Consider the following 19,377-nt stretch of genomic DNA (forward strand, 5'->3'; position numbering starts at 1 on the left):
TCTGTTCCCCCAGCAAAGGCAGCCAAACTTCTTTTGTGTTTTAGCATTGCCCTAGATGGATGAATGGAGGATTAACAGTATTAAAACAATGAACAGGGTGTTTGCATTACACACTTGTCCCTTCGATTCATTGCTACTGGTTTAGCCAAGTTGCTCATTGGTGCAACTAAACAGAATTAGATTGGAAAAGAGAAAACAAGCCAACTGCAACAGATTATTTGTAATATAATCAAGTGCTGGATTTGGAAGCTGTAAGCAACCTTTTGTTTTGTGAGCGTTTTATCTTTCTAATTTAAAAAAAAATAAATCTCTTTAGCCTTTCCCTTCCCACAGGAAGGTTCTGATCGTGTACTGAATCTTATTGAAGGAGTTGTGGAAAATTTTAAATGGCAGCATATTGGCTGTTTGGATTCAACCCCAGAATGAGAACAATAATTTGCTCCAGTTCACGAAACAAACTAGCAGTGATTGGTTTAGTGAATAGAAATTGTCCCTTGTCATATTTTCAAACCCTCTGTTCAATGATATACCAAGGTCTTTAAAGCCCTTTGCTAACCATTGCAGTTCCATTGAAAGAGCAGAATGTTAGCCCAAATTGAGGTAAAACAAGTGTTTCGTCTGCATCATAAAATGCCCTACACTCCACTTCTGTCACAGCTCCAGAAATTCCAAACTATTTTCTGATGAATTTTCAAAGCCAGTATAAACAAAAATGGGCAGCACTTCTCCTTCCAGGTTCAAAGGACTGAGATGTACTCCATTACACAAGATTGATGCCGTTATCTTATCCACTTAATTGTTTTAAATGGTTTTGACCATCTGGCCCTCTCCCACTAGCCATAAATGCCTTATTTCATTCTATGCTTTGTACTTGATTGGACCTCTTGCCAATGAAAAAGTGTAACTATTTAGAAAGATTGTGTAGCTTTTTGACTATTACACATACATAAGAGCCTCAAATAAAAATACAAAGAGAATAATTTATCTGGTGAATTTAGATGTATTTTGTTTGTGAATTGTCTGCAAGCAGCTAGTGATTTTATTAAATATATTCTTCAGTCAAATTACTGATTGAACATTTTCTATAAACAATTCTTTGTCTATAGGTTGTTGATAAGATGAGCTTATTTTATTTTAAACTCCAGTTATGAGTCAAGTGGGATGGTATTGTTTCTGTTCCCTTGTGGTTGAGCAGAATTCTCTAAATCAGCTTCCTGATATGAATATTAATGTTTATGAATTCATAACTGGCTTCCTATGACTTGTATTTGCTTAACATTTGTTGTTGTTTCTTTTCCCCATGTGTTCCTTTAACATCTCAGCCATTTAGAGGATCCACTGATTGTTTGGCAGGCTTCCTGCTTCTGATGTACTTAAAAAATTCTTGCTGTTAGTTTTTGTGTTTTTAGGAAGTTTATTTTAAAATTCATTTGCAAGTAGCCTGTCAGAGTTTGTGCACCTATTACCTTCACTAGGATTTTGACTTAAACATTTTGCATTTTAAAACATACTCATTGTTTTTATTACATTCTCTCTGCAATGTTTTTACCCTGAGAATAAATGTATCTCACTTTGTGAAGGCTGGTTGGTATCTAGTATACACTGTTGAAGCTCCCGGAGAAAGGTTAACCACGGGTGCTAGATCCTTCCCAGACCTGCTGGAGAAATCATAGCTAAGTACAGAGGGACAGGAAACCTAAACCCCTGCCCTGGAAAGAGAGACATACAAGTGTCTGCTCAAGAAGGATGACTGCTGGGAGCCTAAAAAGCTTGAGTGTCCCGATGAAGACCAAACCATGAGGTGCATTTGACCCTGACACTATGAAACAAAGCAGCTTGGCTGTGTCAGGAATTAGGTTGTTCTGTATATGCCTGCTGGTTGAAACTTAAGCATCTATGGGATGTGAGTCACCTACTGGGTTAGGTGGCACCCAAAGTGGGGTTTTGACGATCCTAGTAATGCCTAAATGTTTGACTTAGATGCCTAAAATGCAGTAAGAAACCAAGTTCCAGTGCACCATGCATACTATATTGAATAACACTCTAGATAAACTTCCCTTTCCCTTGCCAAGAGTTATTTGCCACTAAACATGGTGGCTATGTCTACATTGGCCCCTTTTCCAGAAGGGGCATGTTAATTTCAGCGATCGTAATAGGGAAATCTGCGGGGGATTTAAATATCCCCCGCGGCATTTAAATAAAAATGTCCGCCGCTTTTTTCCGGCTTTTAGAAAAGCCGGAAAAGAGCGTCTACACTGGCCCCGATCCTCCGGAAAAAGCGCCCTTTTCCGGAGGATCTTATTCTTACTTTGAAGTAGGAATAAGATCCTCCGGAAAAGGGCGCTTTTTCCGGAGGATCGGGGCCAGTGTAGACGCTCTTTTCCGGCTTTTCTAAAAGCCGGAAAAAAGCGGCGGACATTTTTATTTAAATGCCGCGGGGGATATTTAAATCCCCCGCGGATTTCCCTATTACGATCGCTGAAATTAACATGCCCCTTCCGGAAAAGGGGCCAATGTAGACGAGCCCGGTAAGAAAAGGAAAATGATCAAACAACCAAGAAATTTCATGGCACAAGATACATGTCTCGTCAGTACCATGGTACTGAACTGGTGCATTTTCAGCCTATATCTGGAATGTGTGCTGTCCATTTTCATTTTGACCTCCTTCACTATTGCCTCTTAAGGGCAAAAATAAATGCATATTTTAAAAAAATCATAACCCTTTTACTGAATTTTTCTATGTACACTAAACTCATTGAGCCAAATTTTGAGAACTAGGCATCATCTGTCAGTTTAGGATTCCCGATCCCACATCTGGGAATTCCGACAGACATTCTGGCATCCATCATTTTAACAACACATCAGACTCTAAATGCTGCATGCCACTTGTCGTTACCTCAGACAATTATAGAGGCACCAGCAGGCTTGCTGATGGGAGGGGGAGCTGCTCCAGGGCCTGGAAATTTAAAAGTGCCTGGGGTTCCAGGCCCCAGAGTCTCAAGTGGTGCTCTGGGCAGTGGTGAAGGTTAGCTGAGGGAGGCTAGCTCCAGCCTCACCCCTTCCACCAAAGGCCCTGCCCTTCTGCGGGCATGGAGTCGAGCCCTCACCATCATGCCTAAGAGCCTGGCAAGTCTGTCAGCCACCCTGGGCACCACAAGTTGGTATCTAATGGCCTAACACTTACACGCCTAAGAATAAAAGTTGGGTTTACCACATTACAGGTTTAGATTAACCACGAAGCACAACAAGGTTGTGATTTAACCTCTGATTTGTCATGAGGCGTCATCCACTGCCACAGTAATTCTACCCAAGACAACCAACACATCCGGCAGCCAGACATGAGCATGCTGGACTAGTGTCAGTATCTCCTCTCTACACTAGATGGTTCTGCTTCAGGACTGACTCTGCAAATTGTAGTCTCTGCTCCCCCAATGCTTGCTTTGAGTGTCTTATATACAACATGACCAGACTGCTACAGGCAATGCAGAGCAATTCCACCAGCAATGTGTCTCCAAACCTTTGTCAACAGGATACATTCAGACAGAGTTTGGTCTGGGCTGAAAAGTTTACATCTGGATCAGAACTTTCCCAAAGTTCAGGGATGTGTGGACCTGAGGCCTGTTTCTTTATTACAGATATTATTACATATGCAGTAGACAACCTACCAAGAATTAACATACCTACAAACAGAAAATCTCCAAGCACTTTGTTAATTAAGGGCAGAATTTAACTCCCATTAAAGTGAATGGAAGGATGTTTATAGATTTTACTGGGAATTGGACCACGACTTAAAAGGAGGAAGAACAAAGTGGGAAGGATACACCCACTTACATAAATGCTATATTTGACACTATGTATCTACAGCAGAATTGCTATTCCTTAAGCCTAGTAACACTGGAAGGCATCCTCTAGAGCAGAGGCAGGGAACCAAAGACCCAAGGACTAGATTTAGCCTCTGGCCAATAGCAAGTTTCCAGGTGAGTAGTGAGATTTTTAATTTTTTTTTAATTGTTTGTGGTTCAGTGGCCCCTGACCAAAAAAGGTTCCCCAACCACGGTCTAGAGTTTTGTCAATTTCAACATTTCTAAGGTTGTGGACTACAGAAGCACAGTGTCTCCTCTACACTATATGGTTCTGCTTCAGGACTGACTCTGCAAATTGTAACTAATAGAAGAATCTTTCCAGAGAGTGAAATGTTTCTTTTGATCTAACATTTCTTGTTACCAGAATATCTATCAACTATTTAATAGCTAGTGGAGTAAAATCAGGACGAGCATGGGCAAGTGGAAGCATTATATTCTGGTCTCCATGGCTGACAGTTTTATGGCCAAACACAAACAAACAAACAAACAAACAAACATACAAACAAACAAACAAAATGTAAATGATTACCTGGGTCTGTAGCAGACATCAAGGAGCCAAAGAATAAACAATCAGTGAAGTGAAAATCCTCTCCTTTTAACTGGCCAACATGTAGCATGGCCTTCACAAAGCCATACATTATCAACCTGTCAGAGAAGAGAATAACAGAGATGTAGACATAGTATTCTACTTCTATTCTTTTCATTTCACAACACTTAATATTTTCCTGTTTAAACTACTGTAGTAGGTTGCCTTCTCCAACTTCTCTTAAATACACATATTGTCTGAGTACTGAACACAAATTACTGCTGTCATATAAATCTACTTCTGTTTCAGCTGTTGAAATATTGTATCAGAATTGTCTAGACATTTGAAGAGCAAAAACCTTTTACTGAATATTAGCAATTTATTCACCTGGTGACAGATGACAATATATTTAGCCATTTATTTTACAAAAAATAAAATAAAGTCACCTAAAGAAGAGATGATCAAAAATAATCTGTCAAACATTATAGAGTCTTCACACAAATATACAGTAGTGACATGAGTGACTGTGTTGACTTGTTCTGATGTTTTTAAGTGGATTGTTTTTCCCTGTTGTGTGTGTGTGTGTGTGTGTGTGTGTATGTGTGTGTGTGTTTGTTTAATGCTTCAAGTATAGGCTGGGTTAAAGTCTTCGCTTAGTCACCACAGTCAACAAGGCAAGTTTTAAAATATGGTGTTACAATACTGACAGTTTCACACAAAAAATTAACATTGGATTGTGTACTAAAGGGCTTGTCTACATGGAGAAGCTATTGTGAAATAAGCAATGGTTTGAATTTAAAGTGCAATAGCTCCTCCATACTACCTACCTGTGTGGATATTTTATTACACGCGAAGTACCTTTGTGCCATTCATCTTAATCCACTTTGGTCTGGAAGTTCTATTCCAAAGTAGTTTAAGGTAAACCACACAAAAACACTGAGTGCAGAGTAAGGGTGTCCACTTGGGGAGCTGGTGAGGAACAGCTACTGAGAGACTATTTCCCTGAGTAGAGAGGCCCTTTGTAATAACAATATGAAAGATACATAATTATGCATTTGAAGTCATCTTGAAATGAGTTTGCTTGAGAATAAAAACTGTAGTTAATTATTCTATTTTTTCCATATACTTCCAATACATCTAATATACACTATTACTACTACTGGTGCTTGCCTGTAAATACTCCTCATCCCCAATACAAGCAATAAATAGATTGTTCAGAAATCATGCAGTTTCATTTAGAGTGCATCTACGCTACACTGTTATTTCGAGATTACTAGCGTTATTTTGAAATAACAATCAGAGCATCCACACAGCCATAATAATTTCAAAATAACAGATGACTATTTCCAAAATCTGTAAACCTCATTCAGTGAGGAATAACACTTATTCCAAAATAGCTATTTCGAAATAAGGCATGTGTAGATGATCCACTGCTGCTATTTCGAAATAGCCTTTCACCAGGGCCATTCTAAATTATTCCTCCCCAGTGCCTCCTGGGGCTCTAAATCAAGATAGCACATCTCCATTAGAGAAACTGGCCTCAGACCAATTTTGAAGCTTTCTTGCAGTCTAGATGAGCTATTTTGAAATAAGCTATTTTGGAATAACTATTCCCGAGTAGCTTATTTTGAAATAAGCATGCAGTGTAGATGTACCCTTAGAGTACACAGCAGAGACAGAAAAGGAGTCCAGGGTGGGAACTTTGCCAGGTGGAGGGATCACAATTTTTAGAAAGGAAGCCTTTTGCTTTGCAACACATGGATGTTGTGTGTGAGGCTGCCCTTGATTCCCCTCTCCCTTGCCCCTGGGAAAGGAGGCTGGAAAACTCGGTGAGGAGGGAACGCTGATCCTCAAGGGCTGTAGGGGGTTCCAGTGCTTGTAGGCATCTGGCAAAGCTGCCATGTGGTCCATCACATCTGTCATGGATTACAAGACTCTGTCCTGGTTCTTCGCCTCCAGTCCTCTGCACACTCTCCTGTCTTCACACTCCATGCGCCTTTCCTCTAGCAGCATGTTCCTCCACTCACTTAAGTGCTCCCAGTCCAAGTGGGCGGACTGCATTTGCTCTTTGAATACATCATCCCTAGTCCATTTTTGCCTGCAGATTTGTGCTACCTGCACAGCTGGCAGGGCTTGGGGAGTGCACAGCAGGTTCACTGCTGTAACAAAAAAACTGAAGGGCAGACTTTTCAGGAGATACACTGAAGAGCAGCAGTTCCCACCTGCCGGTCTGTGGACTGGTGCCAGGCCACAAACCGCTGGCTACTGGGCCATGGCAGCTTTGGGGGACAAGGCTGGAGGACAACCGCTACCACAGCACTCAGCTGGCAGCTGGGAGGCAGAGCAAGGCTAGGTGAGGGGTGTGTGGCAGGCACCAGAGGCTCTGGGGGAGGGCGTAGTGCTGAAGGGCTCTGGGGTGGGGGGTCTCTAAGAGGTGGGGGGCTGGCACTGGGAGGACTCTGGGGGTGGGGCTAGTAGTGGGAGGCTACAGGGGCAGGGCTGGTACCAGGGGATGCTGGGGATGGGGCTAATATTGGGGACTGGGGGCTGGCTCTTGGGGGTTGGATGCTATGGGGCTCTGGAAACAGAAGGTTGGCACTGGTGGGTCTGGTGGGGGTGAGGAACTGGCACTGGGGCATTTGGGATGGGGGCTGGCATTGTGGGCTCTGAGGGCAAGAGACTGGCACTGGGGGGATAGGGTGCAGGGGACTCCAGGGTCAGTAGCTGGTGCTGGGGGGTAGTGGAGGGGTGAGGTGCTTTAGGGATTAGGACTGACATTGGGCTTGGCCCCAGCCCCCAAAGCCACCACCAACAGTTGGTTATAGCTGTGGCAGCCACTCACCACATGGCAACTGTGGGAGCTGAAGCCGGCTGTATGTAGTGGCTCTGGGGGGCCAGGCCTTTTGGTGGACCAGTAACATTGTATTTTCATATTTGCATATTCATTATTTGCACAATGAATAAGCAAATATGCAAATAAAAGGTTACCAGTCCACCAAAAGAATGGGTTTGCTGGTCTGTGATATCAAAAAGGTTGGGAACCACTGCTGCAGAGCATAAAGCCTAGTCTGTTAGAATAGAAGGAAGGTCTGTCTCAAGACAATAGGGATGTGTTATGTACAAGGCTACAGTTATTCTTGTTAATGGCCACTATGCAACAGGTACATCGTAGAGTTCTTAGGAGAGCAGCTGTACTCAGGTTGGAGGCAAGAATGGTCAGGGGCAGGCCGAGGCTCAAACCTATGACAGGGCAGGGGCTGAGCATGGTGGCAGAGCAAGGGCTCATGTGGTACCTGTGTGTGAGGCACTCCCTGTTTGCTGGGAGAGAGTAACTTTCGCTTCCCACAGGAGCAGGCGGGTGGAAGGAGGGAGAGGGCCCAGGCATGGCAGCCAGGCAGGGCAGGGACTCATTCAGCACACGCACACCCTCTCAGTTTGCCCGCAGAATGCAATTTTTCCTCCCCACAGGAGCAAGTGAGCAGGGGTGGGCTGGGGGCCCAGGCTTGGTGACAGGGCAGGGGTTCAAGCCAGGCTTCATTTTGGATGAGCAAACAGAGGTTTACTCCAGAAATATCAGCTAATAGCTTCCTGGGCTTCATCCAAGTTGCCATGTGAGAGATCAGTCTTCTCTGAAGCACAAAGTAATAGGGAGCAGATACTGATGGAATGTGGCCAGAAACCGGGGCCTTATGTTGCAATGGTTTGTGTTGCAACAATGCCAGACCACTTCCTGCTGGCTTGGTGTGGAAAGGTGTTCTACCGTGGAGGAGGTAATAAGGCAACCTCCCCAGGAACCTTGTGAGAAGGATTAAAGAGTTCCTCTATGAGGGTATGTCTACACTAGCCCCCTAGTTCGAACTATGGAGGCTTATGTAGGCATTTGAAGTTGCAAATGAAGCCCGGGATTTAAATATCCCGGGCTTTATTTGCATCTTCCCGTCCGGGCGCCATTTTTAAATCCCCCTAGTCCGAACTAACTGCCTGCGGCTACATGCGGCAGTCAATGTTAACTCGAACTAAGTCCTTAGTTCGAGGTAACTGTTACACCTCATTCCACGAGGTGGACTTAGTTCGAGTTAACGTTTGCCTGCCGCGTTCAGTTAGTTCAGACTAGGGGGATTTAAAAATGGCGCCCGGATGGGAAGATGCAAATAAAGCCCGGGATATTTAAATCCCGGGCTTCATTTGCAACTTCGAATGTCTACATTAGTCTCCCTAGATAGAACTAGGGGGCTAGTGTAGACATAACCTGAGAACTTTATGGAGATGTTGAGGGAGGATTCCTGCTCCATCTCCAGACATGTTAACAAGCTGGTCTGGGGACCCCCCACTGCTGCCACATATCATACCCAATTGCCTTTACTCACTTACACAGAACTTAAGAACATATGGGGTCAAACCAAATGTCTATCTAGCCCAGTATCCTGTCTTCCAAAAGTGGCCAATGCCAGATGCCCCAGAGGGAGAGAACAGAAGAGGGAATCATCACATGATCCATCTCCTGTCATCCATTTCCAGACACTGACAAACAGAGGCTAGGGACACCATTCCTACCCATCGTGGCTAATAACCATTGATGGACCTAACCTCCATGAATTTATCTAGTTATTTTTAAACCCTATTAAAGTCCTCCTCTGGCAAGGAGTTCTACAGGCCAACAGCATTCTGTGTGAAGAAAAACTTCCTTTTGTTTGTTTTAAACCTGCTACCTATTAATTTCATTTTGTGACCTCTAGTTCTTATGTTATGGGAACAAGTAAATAACTTTTCCTTGTTCACTTTTTCCACACCAGTCATGATTGTATAGACTGCTATCATATCCCCCTTAGGCTATGTCTAGACTACAGGCTTTTGTCGACAGAAGTTTTGTTGACAGATACTGTCGACAAAGCTTCTGTCAACAAAGAGCGTCTAGACTACATCCAGTTCTGTCGACAAAGCAAACCATTTTGTCGACATGACAGTGTAGACACAAAGAACAGTGTAGATGCAATAACGCCTGCTGTCGACAGATCTCTGTCGACAAAAGGTGTTATTCCTCGTAGAATGAGGTTTACAGACATCGACAAAACTGCTGAGTTATGTCGACAGAACTCAGCAGCAGTGCAGACACAGGTATAGTTTTGTCGACAAAAGTCCACTTTTGTCAACAAAACCCTGTAGTCTAGACACACTCTCAGTCTCCTCTTTTCTAAGCTGAAAAGCCCAAGTCTTTTTAATTTCTCTTCATATGGGACCTATTCCAAACCCCTAATCATTTTTGTTGCCCTTTTCTGAACCTTTTCCAATGTCAAAATATCTCTTTTGAGATGAGGCAACTACATCTGCACACAGTATTCAAGATATGGGTGTACCATAGTTTTATATAGATGCAATAAGATGTTCTCTGTCTTATTCTCTATCCCTTTTTTAATGATTCCAAACATTCTGTTTGTTTTTTTGACTGCTGCTGCACACTGAGTGGATATTTTCAGAGAACTAGCCACAATGACTTCAAGATCTATCTCTTGTGTAGTTATAGCTAAATTAGTCCCCATCATATTGTATGTATAGCTGAGATTATTTTTTCTAATGTGCATTACTTTTCATTTATCAACATTAAATTTCATTTGCCATTTTGTTGCCCAATCAGTTTGGTGAGATCTCTTTGAAGCTCTTCACAGTCTGCTTTGGTCTTAACGATCTTGAGCAGTTTAGTATCATCTGCAAATTTTACCACCTCGCTGTTTACCCCTTTCTCCAGATCATATATAAATAGGTTGAATAGGACTGGTCCCAGTACGGACCCTTCGGGCACACTACTAGTTACCTCTTTCCATTCTGAAAACTTACCATTCATTTATACCCTTTGTTTCCTGTCTTTTAACCAGTTATTAATATGCTTTACTTAAGTGCCTTTGATGAGGGACCTTGTCAAAGGCTTTTTGGAAATCTAACTACACAATAACTACTGGATCCCTCTTTGTCCACATGTTTGTTGATCCCCTCAAAGAACTCTAGTAAATCAGTAAGGCATGATTTCCCTTTACAGAAACCATGTTAACTTTTCCCCAACAAATTATGTTCATCTATGTGTCTGACAATTTTATTCTTTACTATAGTTTCAACTAATTTGCCTGGTACTGACTTTAGATTTACCAGTCTGTAATTGCCAGGATCACCTCTAGAGCCCTTTAAAAATATTTGCATCACATTAGCTATCCTCCATTCATTAAGTACAGATGGTGATTTAAATGATAGGTTACAAACCATAATTACTGGTTCCTCAATTTCATATTTGTGTTCTTTCAGAACTCTTGGGTGAATGCCACTCACTTTTAGCAAGATAAAAAATGTGATCTCACCAGAATTGCCCTCCCTGGGATCAGTGTCTAACTGTCAGATGTCCTAGGAGGAGTGGACTGTCTCCAAGGTTATTAAAAGTTCTTGGCTCTCGGTGATATTGGTTGCTCCACTCATTTGCTGACCTTTCTCCAGCTTGACCATGCAAGGTCAAATTTAACATGACTCCTTATGAAAGCAGGAATATGAAAGTCAACTTTTTAACGGTTCTTAAAGCTAATGGAACAAGCTTGGTGGTGTGGATTCATCGTTTAGAAAATCGACCTAATGCAGCTACGTTCAACCTAAACTCCCAGTGTAGACAAGGCTAGAGCTACATATGGCTGGCTTTTATTCAAAAAACAGATGAGAAGCTTCCATGAGGCTCCACAGATGGGCCTCAAATATTACCTGGAGGTATCACCTCTGGGAGTGAAATCATCCCACCCATCTAGATTTTCAGAGGCACCTAAGAAAAACCAACTCTCAGCCTCTGACTCCGCAATTTTAAAATAAACAGGATAATGAAAGACTACAAACATCACTGTTGTGTTCTCTATATTTATCTCACTGTCTGTATTTTGGGCCATTAATACATTTCAGAAAAAACAATGTTATGTTCTAGGTGATTGTGTCACTGTTTATTGCTTGGTTAACACAATTTCTAGGGTCAGTTGCAATGCAAATAAAAGGCCTGATTCTACTCCAATTAGAGTAAATTAAAACTTTACCATTTATTTCAGTTGGAGCAGGATCAAGAACAACTAATCATTTCAGTAAGACAACACAGAGTGAATTAAATATAAAACACTTTGGCTTTCATCTCTCATTTAGAAGCAGCATGTTTTAATGATAGTCTTATCTTAATGAAGGTCATTTCTTAATAGAGATACCATAAGAAATGTAATGTACAAGTTGACTACAGACATTTTAAAGAGCATTTAAATAAAACTAGTTCCTTTCTATCTCAGTGAGAGGTTTCTAGCCAGCTCAGCGGACAGCAATGTCATCTTCTCTACCTTAAAAATGTTTAACTGCCCTTTAGATATACAAGATAAACTAAAAGCCCACATGGGCAAATTCTCATCTAGCGTAAATTGTCATCTGTGGAGCTATGATTGTTCAAACCAGCAAAGGATCTGCCCTCGGGAAAATAATTTATACATTTGCAGCACAAAATAAAATAGATTTATATACATAACATTTGAAAATAGGAGTATGTGCACACATGAATGTACATAAATTAATTTCTCTGGAAGTACGACAGGCTAAATATGTTGTGTGTTTAGTTTGTTTTATTTACCTTTGAAATGACATTATATTTGTTATACTGCATGGTAAGCCAGATTCTAATATCAGTTATACAAATATATACCCAGGGTATTTTCACTTAAATCAGATGCAGTTGATGAGCAAGACCACACTTAACAGACTGCTTCCGCAAATGTGCACAGACTGACATTGTGAACAAACAACATCACGTGACAAATAACATCAGCCGTGCAGAACGCAACGCTATCCACAGCCTCAAAAACAATTCTAACATTATAATCAAAGAGGCTGACAAAGGGGGTGCTACAGTCATCACAAACAGGACAGATTATGAACAGAAGGCAGCCAGACAACTCACCCACACCACATTCTACAAGCCTCTTTCCTCTGATCCCACTGAGGAATACCAAAAGAAACTACACCATCTGCTCATGAAACTTCCTGCTACAACTCGGGACCAAATTTATACAAGCACTCCCCCAAATACTCGACTGGGCATATGCTATCTGCTTCCCAAAATCCACAAACCTGGAAATCCTGCACACCCCATGTCATGGCCATGAGGGATGGCCAGCAGCCTGGAGACTAAGGGGTTAACTATGTCCCCTGTACCTAGCCAGGTATCTGATCAGACAATGGTAAGGTAGGTAGGGATTTAAAACTGAGACAAAAGAATTTTTAACTTTTCCCTCCTTTGTCTCTGAGTCAGTTTGCTCTCTAGATACTGAGGGAGACAGAGGACATGTCTCTCTCCAAGAAAAAGACTCTTCATAATGTGTAAGTAGGATAAAGTCTAGATAAATCCGTCAGGTTTTATTGTTTTCTGTTTTGGGAATTTGGATCTGATGTCTGTGCTGTTAGAAATGGGGTTTCCTCTCTTTTGTAGCTAAGTTTGGGCCCATGGTGGAATCCTCCATGAGCATATTAATTGGTGGTTCTTACCATCTAGCCATTCCAACTATGCTTGTAACTGGGATATTGTTTGGATAATAAAAGTTCTTTCTTTTTTATTTAACCTGGTATTGGTTAATTTTTGTGTCCTGGTTTTATTTTAGAGCTGAGATTTCCCAAGTGATCTCTTCCCTAGTTTTTCTTGTAATACTTGGGTGGTGGCATCAGGTTTTTTTAATGGTTTTTATTTCCCAAAGTCCAGGTGTTAGGATTTTGGGGGAAGTTTTTGTCTAAAAGCCTGTAAAGATCAGGTTTTTGAGGTTGCTTTTGCGGGCCCCCGCTTCTGCATTCATTGTGCTAGAGTGGGGAACAGCCTTGACACCCCATCGTCTTAGGCATTAGCATACTTACAGCAGGATTATCCAGTTATGTTGACTCTCTCCTCAGACCCTACATCAGGGATGGGCAAGAGGCTGCCAAGCCAATGGATCCAGTCCGTGACTGCCTCTCTGGGACCCTTCAGCATAGCTGAGCGGCAGCTGCTTTAAATGTGGCTGATCTATTCTGGGAGCCAGGAGGGAGGCTTTGTGCATTGCCCCCCGCCTCAGCAAAATCTCTTAGCTTCCATTGGCCAATTTCCGACCAATAGCAGCTGAAATATTTTGCTGGCAGCAGGGACAGCCAATGAAGCCTCCTCCCTCCCTCCTCCCACTCCTTCACCCTGCCCGGAGCAGAGCCACATGGAACAGCTTTTAACTACAGCCTTCAGATTCCTGCAGGGCTGCTGACTGGAAGCTGCCTAGCTAAGTGTCTCTCAGCCAGAGCCTCTGGCACCCCTGCCTCTTCCCCCCAACTACCTGCCCCAGGCCACCACCACTCTCTGTACCCCTTTCCCCAAGCTCATAACTCCCTCTCGGACCCTGCACCCAGGCCAGAATCCTCTCCTTCACCCAAACCCTCTCCCTGACCCTGCACCCCATTCCCCTGCCCCAAGTCATCACCCAAATCCCATGCACCCCATTCACTCAGGTCACAACTCCCTCCCATACCCTGCACCCGCTCCTAGAGCCCTCCCTCAGGCCAGAATCCTCTCCTGCACCCATATTCCCTCCTAGACTCTGCACCCCAAGCATTTGCCCCAGATCACAACCCCCTCCTTCATCCAAACTCCCTCTCAGACTCCACACCCCCTCCTGCACCACAGTCCCCTATCCCAAGCTCCCTCCTACACCCAACTTCTGTCCCAGAATCCAAACTCCCTGGGTAGAAATGCATCCCTTGAACACTTGCCAAATCTTGGAGTGGCTCCTCATTAAAAATTATTGCCTACTCCTGTTCTACGCTATCAGCACTCTAAGGATATGTCTACACTACCCTCCTATTTCGAAATAGGAGGGTAATGTAGGCATACCGCAATTGCAAATGAAGCCCGGGATTTGAATTTCCCGGGCTTCATTTGCATAAGCGGGGCGCCGCCATTTTTAAATCCCCGCTCGTTCAAACCCCATGCCGCTCGTTCAAACCCCGTTCCTGACAGCCAGTAATCCATCATCATGTGGAATGTGGTGCCAATACACTGTAGTTTCCTCAGAAAATCAGTGGTGTCTTGAAGGTAGCTAGGGATATGTCTACACTACCTCGCTAGTTCGAACTAGCGGGGTAATGCAGGCATACCGCAATTGCAAATGAAGCCCGGGATTTGAATTTCCCGGGCTTCATTTGCATAAGCGGGGCGCCGCCATTTTTAAATCCCCGCTCGTTCGAACCCCGTGCCGCGCGGCTACACGCGGCACGAACTAGGTAGTTCGAACTAGGCTTCCTAGTTCGAACTACCGTTACTCCTCATTCCATGATTTTCTGAGGAAACTACAGTGTATTGGCACCACATTCCACATGATGATGGATTACTGGCTGTCAGGAACACTATCCCCGATGATGCTACAGCACACCTGGTGGTTGAGCTATATGACTTTGTCCTCACCCACAGCTCTTACCAATTTGGGGACAATTTATATCTTCAAGTCAGTGGCACAGCTATGGGCACCTGCATGGCCCCACAATATGCCAAAATCTTTATGGCTGATCTCAAACAACTCCCACTGTACAGTGAGCCAGATTCTAACCTCAATTATACTAATGTATACCATCCTCTAGCAACCTTCCTGTACATTGACAACATCTTCATCCCCATGGGAAGGAGACTCTTGAAGAATGCTACAGGGATTTCAACAACTTCCACCTCATCATCAACTTTAACTTGGACCAGCCTACACAAAATACCCACTTCCTTGACACTACAGTACAATGAAATGATGGTCACATTTCCACCACTCTATACTGGAAACCTAGTGACCATTATTCTTATCTACATGCCTCTAGCTTCCATTCAGGACCCATCACATGATCCATTGTTTACAGCCAAGCCCTAAGATTCAGCCTGATTTATTCCAATCCCACAGATAGAGATAAACACCTAGAAGATCTTTATCAGGCATTTTAAAACTTAAATACCCACTTGGGGAAGTGAAGAAATAGATTGACAGAGCCAGACGAGTACCCAGGAATCTGCTTCTTCAAGACAGGCCCAACAAAGCAAATAACAGAACACCACTGGTCATCACCTACACCACCAGCTTAAACCTCTCCAACGCATCATTGACAAGGTACAACCTATCCTGGAAAATGATCTCTCACTCACAGGTTTTAGGAGATCGGCCAATCCTGGTTTACAGACAATCCCCTAATCTGAAGCAAATACTTACCATCACCCACACATCACACCTTAGACATACTCACCCAGGCACCTACTCCTGCAATAAAACCCGTTGCTAACTCTGTCCACACATCTATACAAGTGACACCATCACAGGACCTAATCACATAAGACACAACATCAGAGACAACTGCACATCCCCTAATGTGATCTATGCCATCAAGTGCCAGCAATACCCCTCTGCCATGTACATTGGCCAAACTGGACAGTCTCTGTGACAAAGGATTAATGGACACATATCAGCTATTAGAATTGGTAACGCACAAAAATCTGTCGAGGAACATTTTAACCTGCCTGGGCATTCATTAATGGACTTAAAAGTAGCCATTCTTCTACAAAGGAATTTCACAAGCCAACTACACAGAAAGAATGGGGAATTGATCTTGATATGCCAATTTGACACTGCTTCTTGGGACTTGAACAAAGACTTGAACTGGATGGCCCATTATAAAACCTGCTTTCCTTACATTTAACACCCAGTTGACATCAAAAGCTAAGTATGGGACATTTCCAGCCCACTCAATTAGCCTCATTAGCACCTGCACCAAAATTGCCAGGTACTGTTTCCCCCTATCCCTTCTTTTCCTGTTAAAAATTGTTAGGGTGCCCCCTTTTTTTCTTCACTCGAACTCTTCTGAGAAAATGGGTTTTGCCCTCGAAAACTCATGATATAACAAAGCTACCCCTCTGAGACTCAGAAGTCAGAGGAAACCTAGAATAATTCCACTCAAGATCATTGGAGTCACTACTCGTTTATATGGGTGCAACTGAGATCAGAATCTCTGTGTTGTCTTGCTCATCAATTCTTCTTAGCTGAAAATGTCAGCCTACTATGGCAGGCCGAGAAACCTGCTGGAAGGCATTTACATGGGGAGTTGTGTGTATAGGTTTATGTTCCTGGAATAGGCTTCCAGAGACTGCAGCCCAGTTGTTAGGACACCTGAAGCCCATCTGGAGTCAGCCTGGAAGGTGGACTGATTAGAACACCTACCACCAATCAAGGCTATGAGCACACAATAAAAATCTTCCCTCAGGCAAGGCAGAGGGAAGGAGAAAAAGGATGGACCAGAGCCCAGCCCAGCCCCACCCCACCCCACCCCGCCCCACCCCAGGGCCTGTTCCCAGGCTTCATGGAGGAGGTATCCAGCAATGGTTGGGGAAGTGGCCCAGGGAGGGGCCGCTATCAGTGGGGCAAGGGCCAAGCCTCACAGCCCACTTGGGGCTAACACCTATAGGACTTAGGGTCAGAACCCAGAGCAAGTGGGTGGGACAGGGTTCCCCCAACCTTCCTCCTGGCTGGTAGGCTGCCAGCAAGGAAAAAGGGGAACCCTGTGAACTACCAGAGGGACTCACCTCCAAAACCCCAGACTGGCCAGTGATGAAAAGGGCTCTTGGAGGCTGTGTCTAGACTACATGCCTCTGTCGGCAGAGGTATGTAGATTAGACAGATCAGCAAAGGCAAATGAAGCCGCGATTTAAATGATTGCGGCTTCATTTACATTTACATGGCTGCCACGCTGAGCTGACAGCTGATCAGCTGTTTGTCGGCTCGCCGCTAGTCTGGACATTCCCCCTGTCGACATCAAAGCCCTTTGTCGGCAGCCCCGTTATTCCTCGTGGAATGAGGTTTACCAAATCTACATGCCTCTGCCGACAGAGGCATGTAGTTTAGACGTACCCGGAGTGGGGTACTGTGATGGGGCACCATTGCCCTGTCCCCTCTGTGAATGAGCCGCAGTGGTGGGTGATGCGGTGCGGTGCACCGAGGAGCTGCGGTGCATGTGCAAGCGGCCCAGCGGGCTGTTCAAAAAAACGCTGGTGAGCCCAAACGGGGAAACGAGCTGGCTGATGCTGGGGATGCCAGGAGTGGAGGCAAAGGCTACTTCTAGAGGGGGAGAAAGAAACAGAGAGAGAGAGACCACGGAGGAACGGCAGAGAGTGATGGAAAGAGCCCTGGAGGTGAGGGGGAACATCATCTGTCGAGGAGGCGAGCAGGAGCACAGCAAGTACAGGGGCCACTGGGGCGGGAAGCAAGGGAGACCGGCCCAGAGGCCCGAGACCGAGGCCGGCGTACCAGCAGGTGGACAACTAGAGGCCATTCCCACGCCAGGGAGCCCTCCGGGAGGGGACAGTAGGGTGATGCGCAGTGGTTTGACGGCCAGGACACCAGCTGCTGCCCCCCCATTAGGCAGCACCCCAAGGGGGTATGGCAGGGGAGTGAGCACAACGGTGACCGAGACCCTACAGCGACCAGAGAACCATGAAGACCGCATGGCGGTCAGGCACAGGAGCATCGGTCGGGGTTGTGTGTGGAGACGCAGTGTGTGGCGGGGTAGGAAGCGGCCCAGGGGAAAGAGCGACTAAGGGGAGTCCAGGAGTGAGTTGGCATCAGCTCCTGAAAGGGGCCCCCAAAGGACAACTTGCCATTCCGATGGCCCTGGGCTGGGGCTTGGAGGAGATGGCGGGCCCGGGCCCCCTTTCCCCACCAATCCCTCTTCATACAACAAGGGACCCACGACCAGGCCAAGCCGACCCGGTTGGACTCCGGATCAGGAACTGAAAGGCGGTTTGCTGGTGGGAACCTCCCCAGTGGAAAGAGGGCAGGCCACAGGCAGTCAGGGAGAGCAGAATCTCTCCAGCAACCCGATAGGCCCTGTAGGTCGGGATGCCCTCTGGGCAATGACACTAAGCCTCATTACCAGGATATGGGTGGCCCGACCCTTGAAGACAGGGCTAAACTAAGCCGGGGTGGGTTGCCATGGGCTTACGCCAGGGGAGCCCCCACCCCACACTGGTTTAGCGGCCACTAGGGCCGCCGATAGATACCCTTGCCTTTTCAGCAGTGGTAGGGACCCTGTAAACCTCTGAAGCGCATGCAAAGACCTGCCAGGAAATGCAGGACCCAGGGGGCTTAACCTAGACTTGCCACACTACCTACACCATTTTATACAGTCAGTTACATGTAGAAGTTATTATGTGAAAACCATTGATTATCCCAAGCCAGCAGCTGAAACCTTGCAAGGATGCAATTTATCCCTGAGCAATGTTAATAACAGGTTTCTTGAAGTGATTATTTAATGAGGTAGTACAAACACGTCTATTCCACAACAAAGTGCACGTTAGGAAGCTGAATCTGGCTAGATATTTCAGTTCCCAACCACAATGATATTGTACAGCACAGGACATAAGGAATGCTTTCTAATGGAAATCCAGTGAGGAAAGCACACCTTTGAGACAGCTCACCATTAAATCCAGGAAATAGCCTGCACAGAGGTCTCTGTTGCTTCTATAAGGTGAAGGGGGCTGCAAGAGGATGGAGGCAGGTGAAGGGAATTGTCTTTTATGGGTGATACCATTTTAGTTTCTTTGTACATGATGTTTCTAGGAAACTCTATCCCCCTATATATTAACAAATCAAATTCATCATCTTTCACAATCCATGTAGTGCATGATGTATTTGATAACAGGTTGAAGCTCTCTGGACCAGAGAGCCCTGGGGGTTCAGGGCAGCCCTGGGGCTGTGGAATCCCAGTAGCCCTGGTCCCAGGGCAGCTGACCCCCGAAAGGCCTGATGCACTTGAGCTCTGGCAGTGCTGGGGCAATGGAGCCCTGGCAGCCCAGGAGCAGCAGAACTCTGATGGCTGTAAAGCAGCCCCGGAAGAGTGAAACCCAGGCAATCCCGGAGCAGCAGAGCCTGGCGATCTGCTGACAGACCCCGTGAGACCCTAGAA

The 19,377-nt window shown here is 45.0% G+C and overlaps 1 protein-coding gene across 1 annotated transcript in view; it reads right to left on the reverse strand.

The window, feature by feature from the left end:
- The window catches only part of SLC9A9 (solute carrier family 9 member A9), a 408,350-nt gene that overhangs the window by 283,894 nt on the left and 105,079 nt on the right, over window positions 1-19,377 (reverse strand). The window contains exon 5 of the mRNA XM_075937666.1: window positions 4,393-4,508. Within this exon, the coding sequence (XP_075793781.1) occupies window positions 4,393-4,508 (116 nt within the window). The remainder of the gene's footprint in view (window positions 1-4,392; window positions 4,509-19,377) is intronic.

Source organism: Pelodiscus sinensis, chromosome 10, assembly GCF_049634645.1.
Source record: "Pelodiscus sinensis isolate JC-2024 chromosome 10, ASM4963464v1, whole genome shotgun sequence".
Lineage (NCBI taxonomy): Eukaryota > Metazoa > Chordata > Testudines > Trionychidae > Pelodiscus > Pelodiscus sinensis.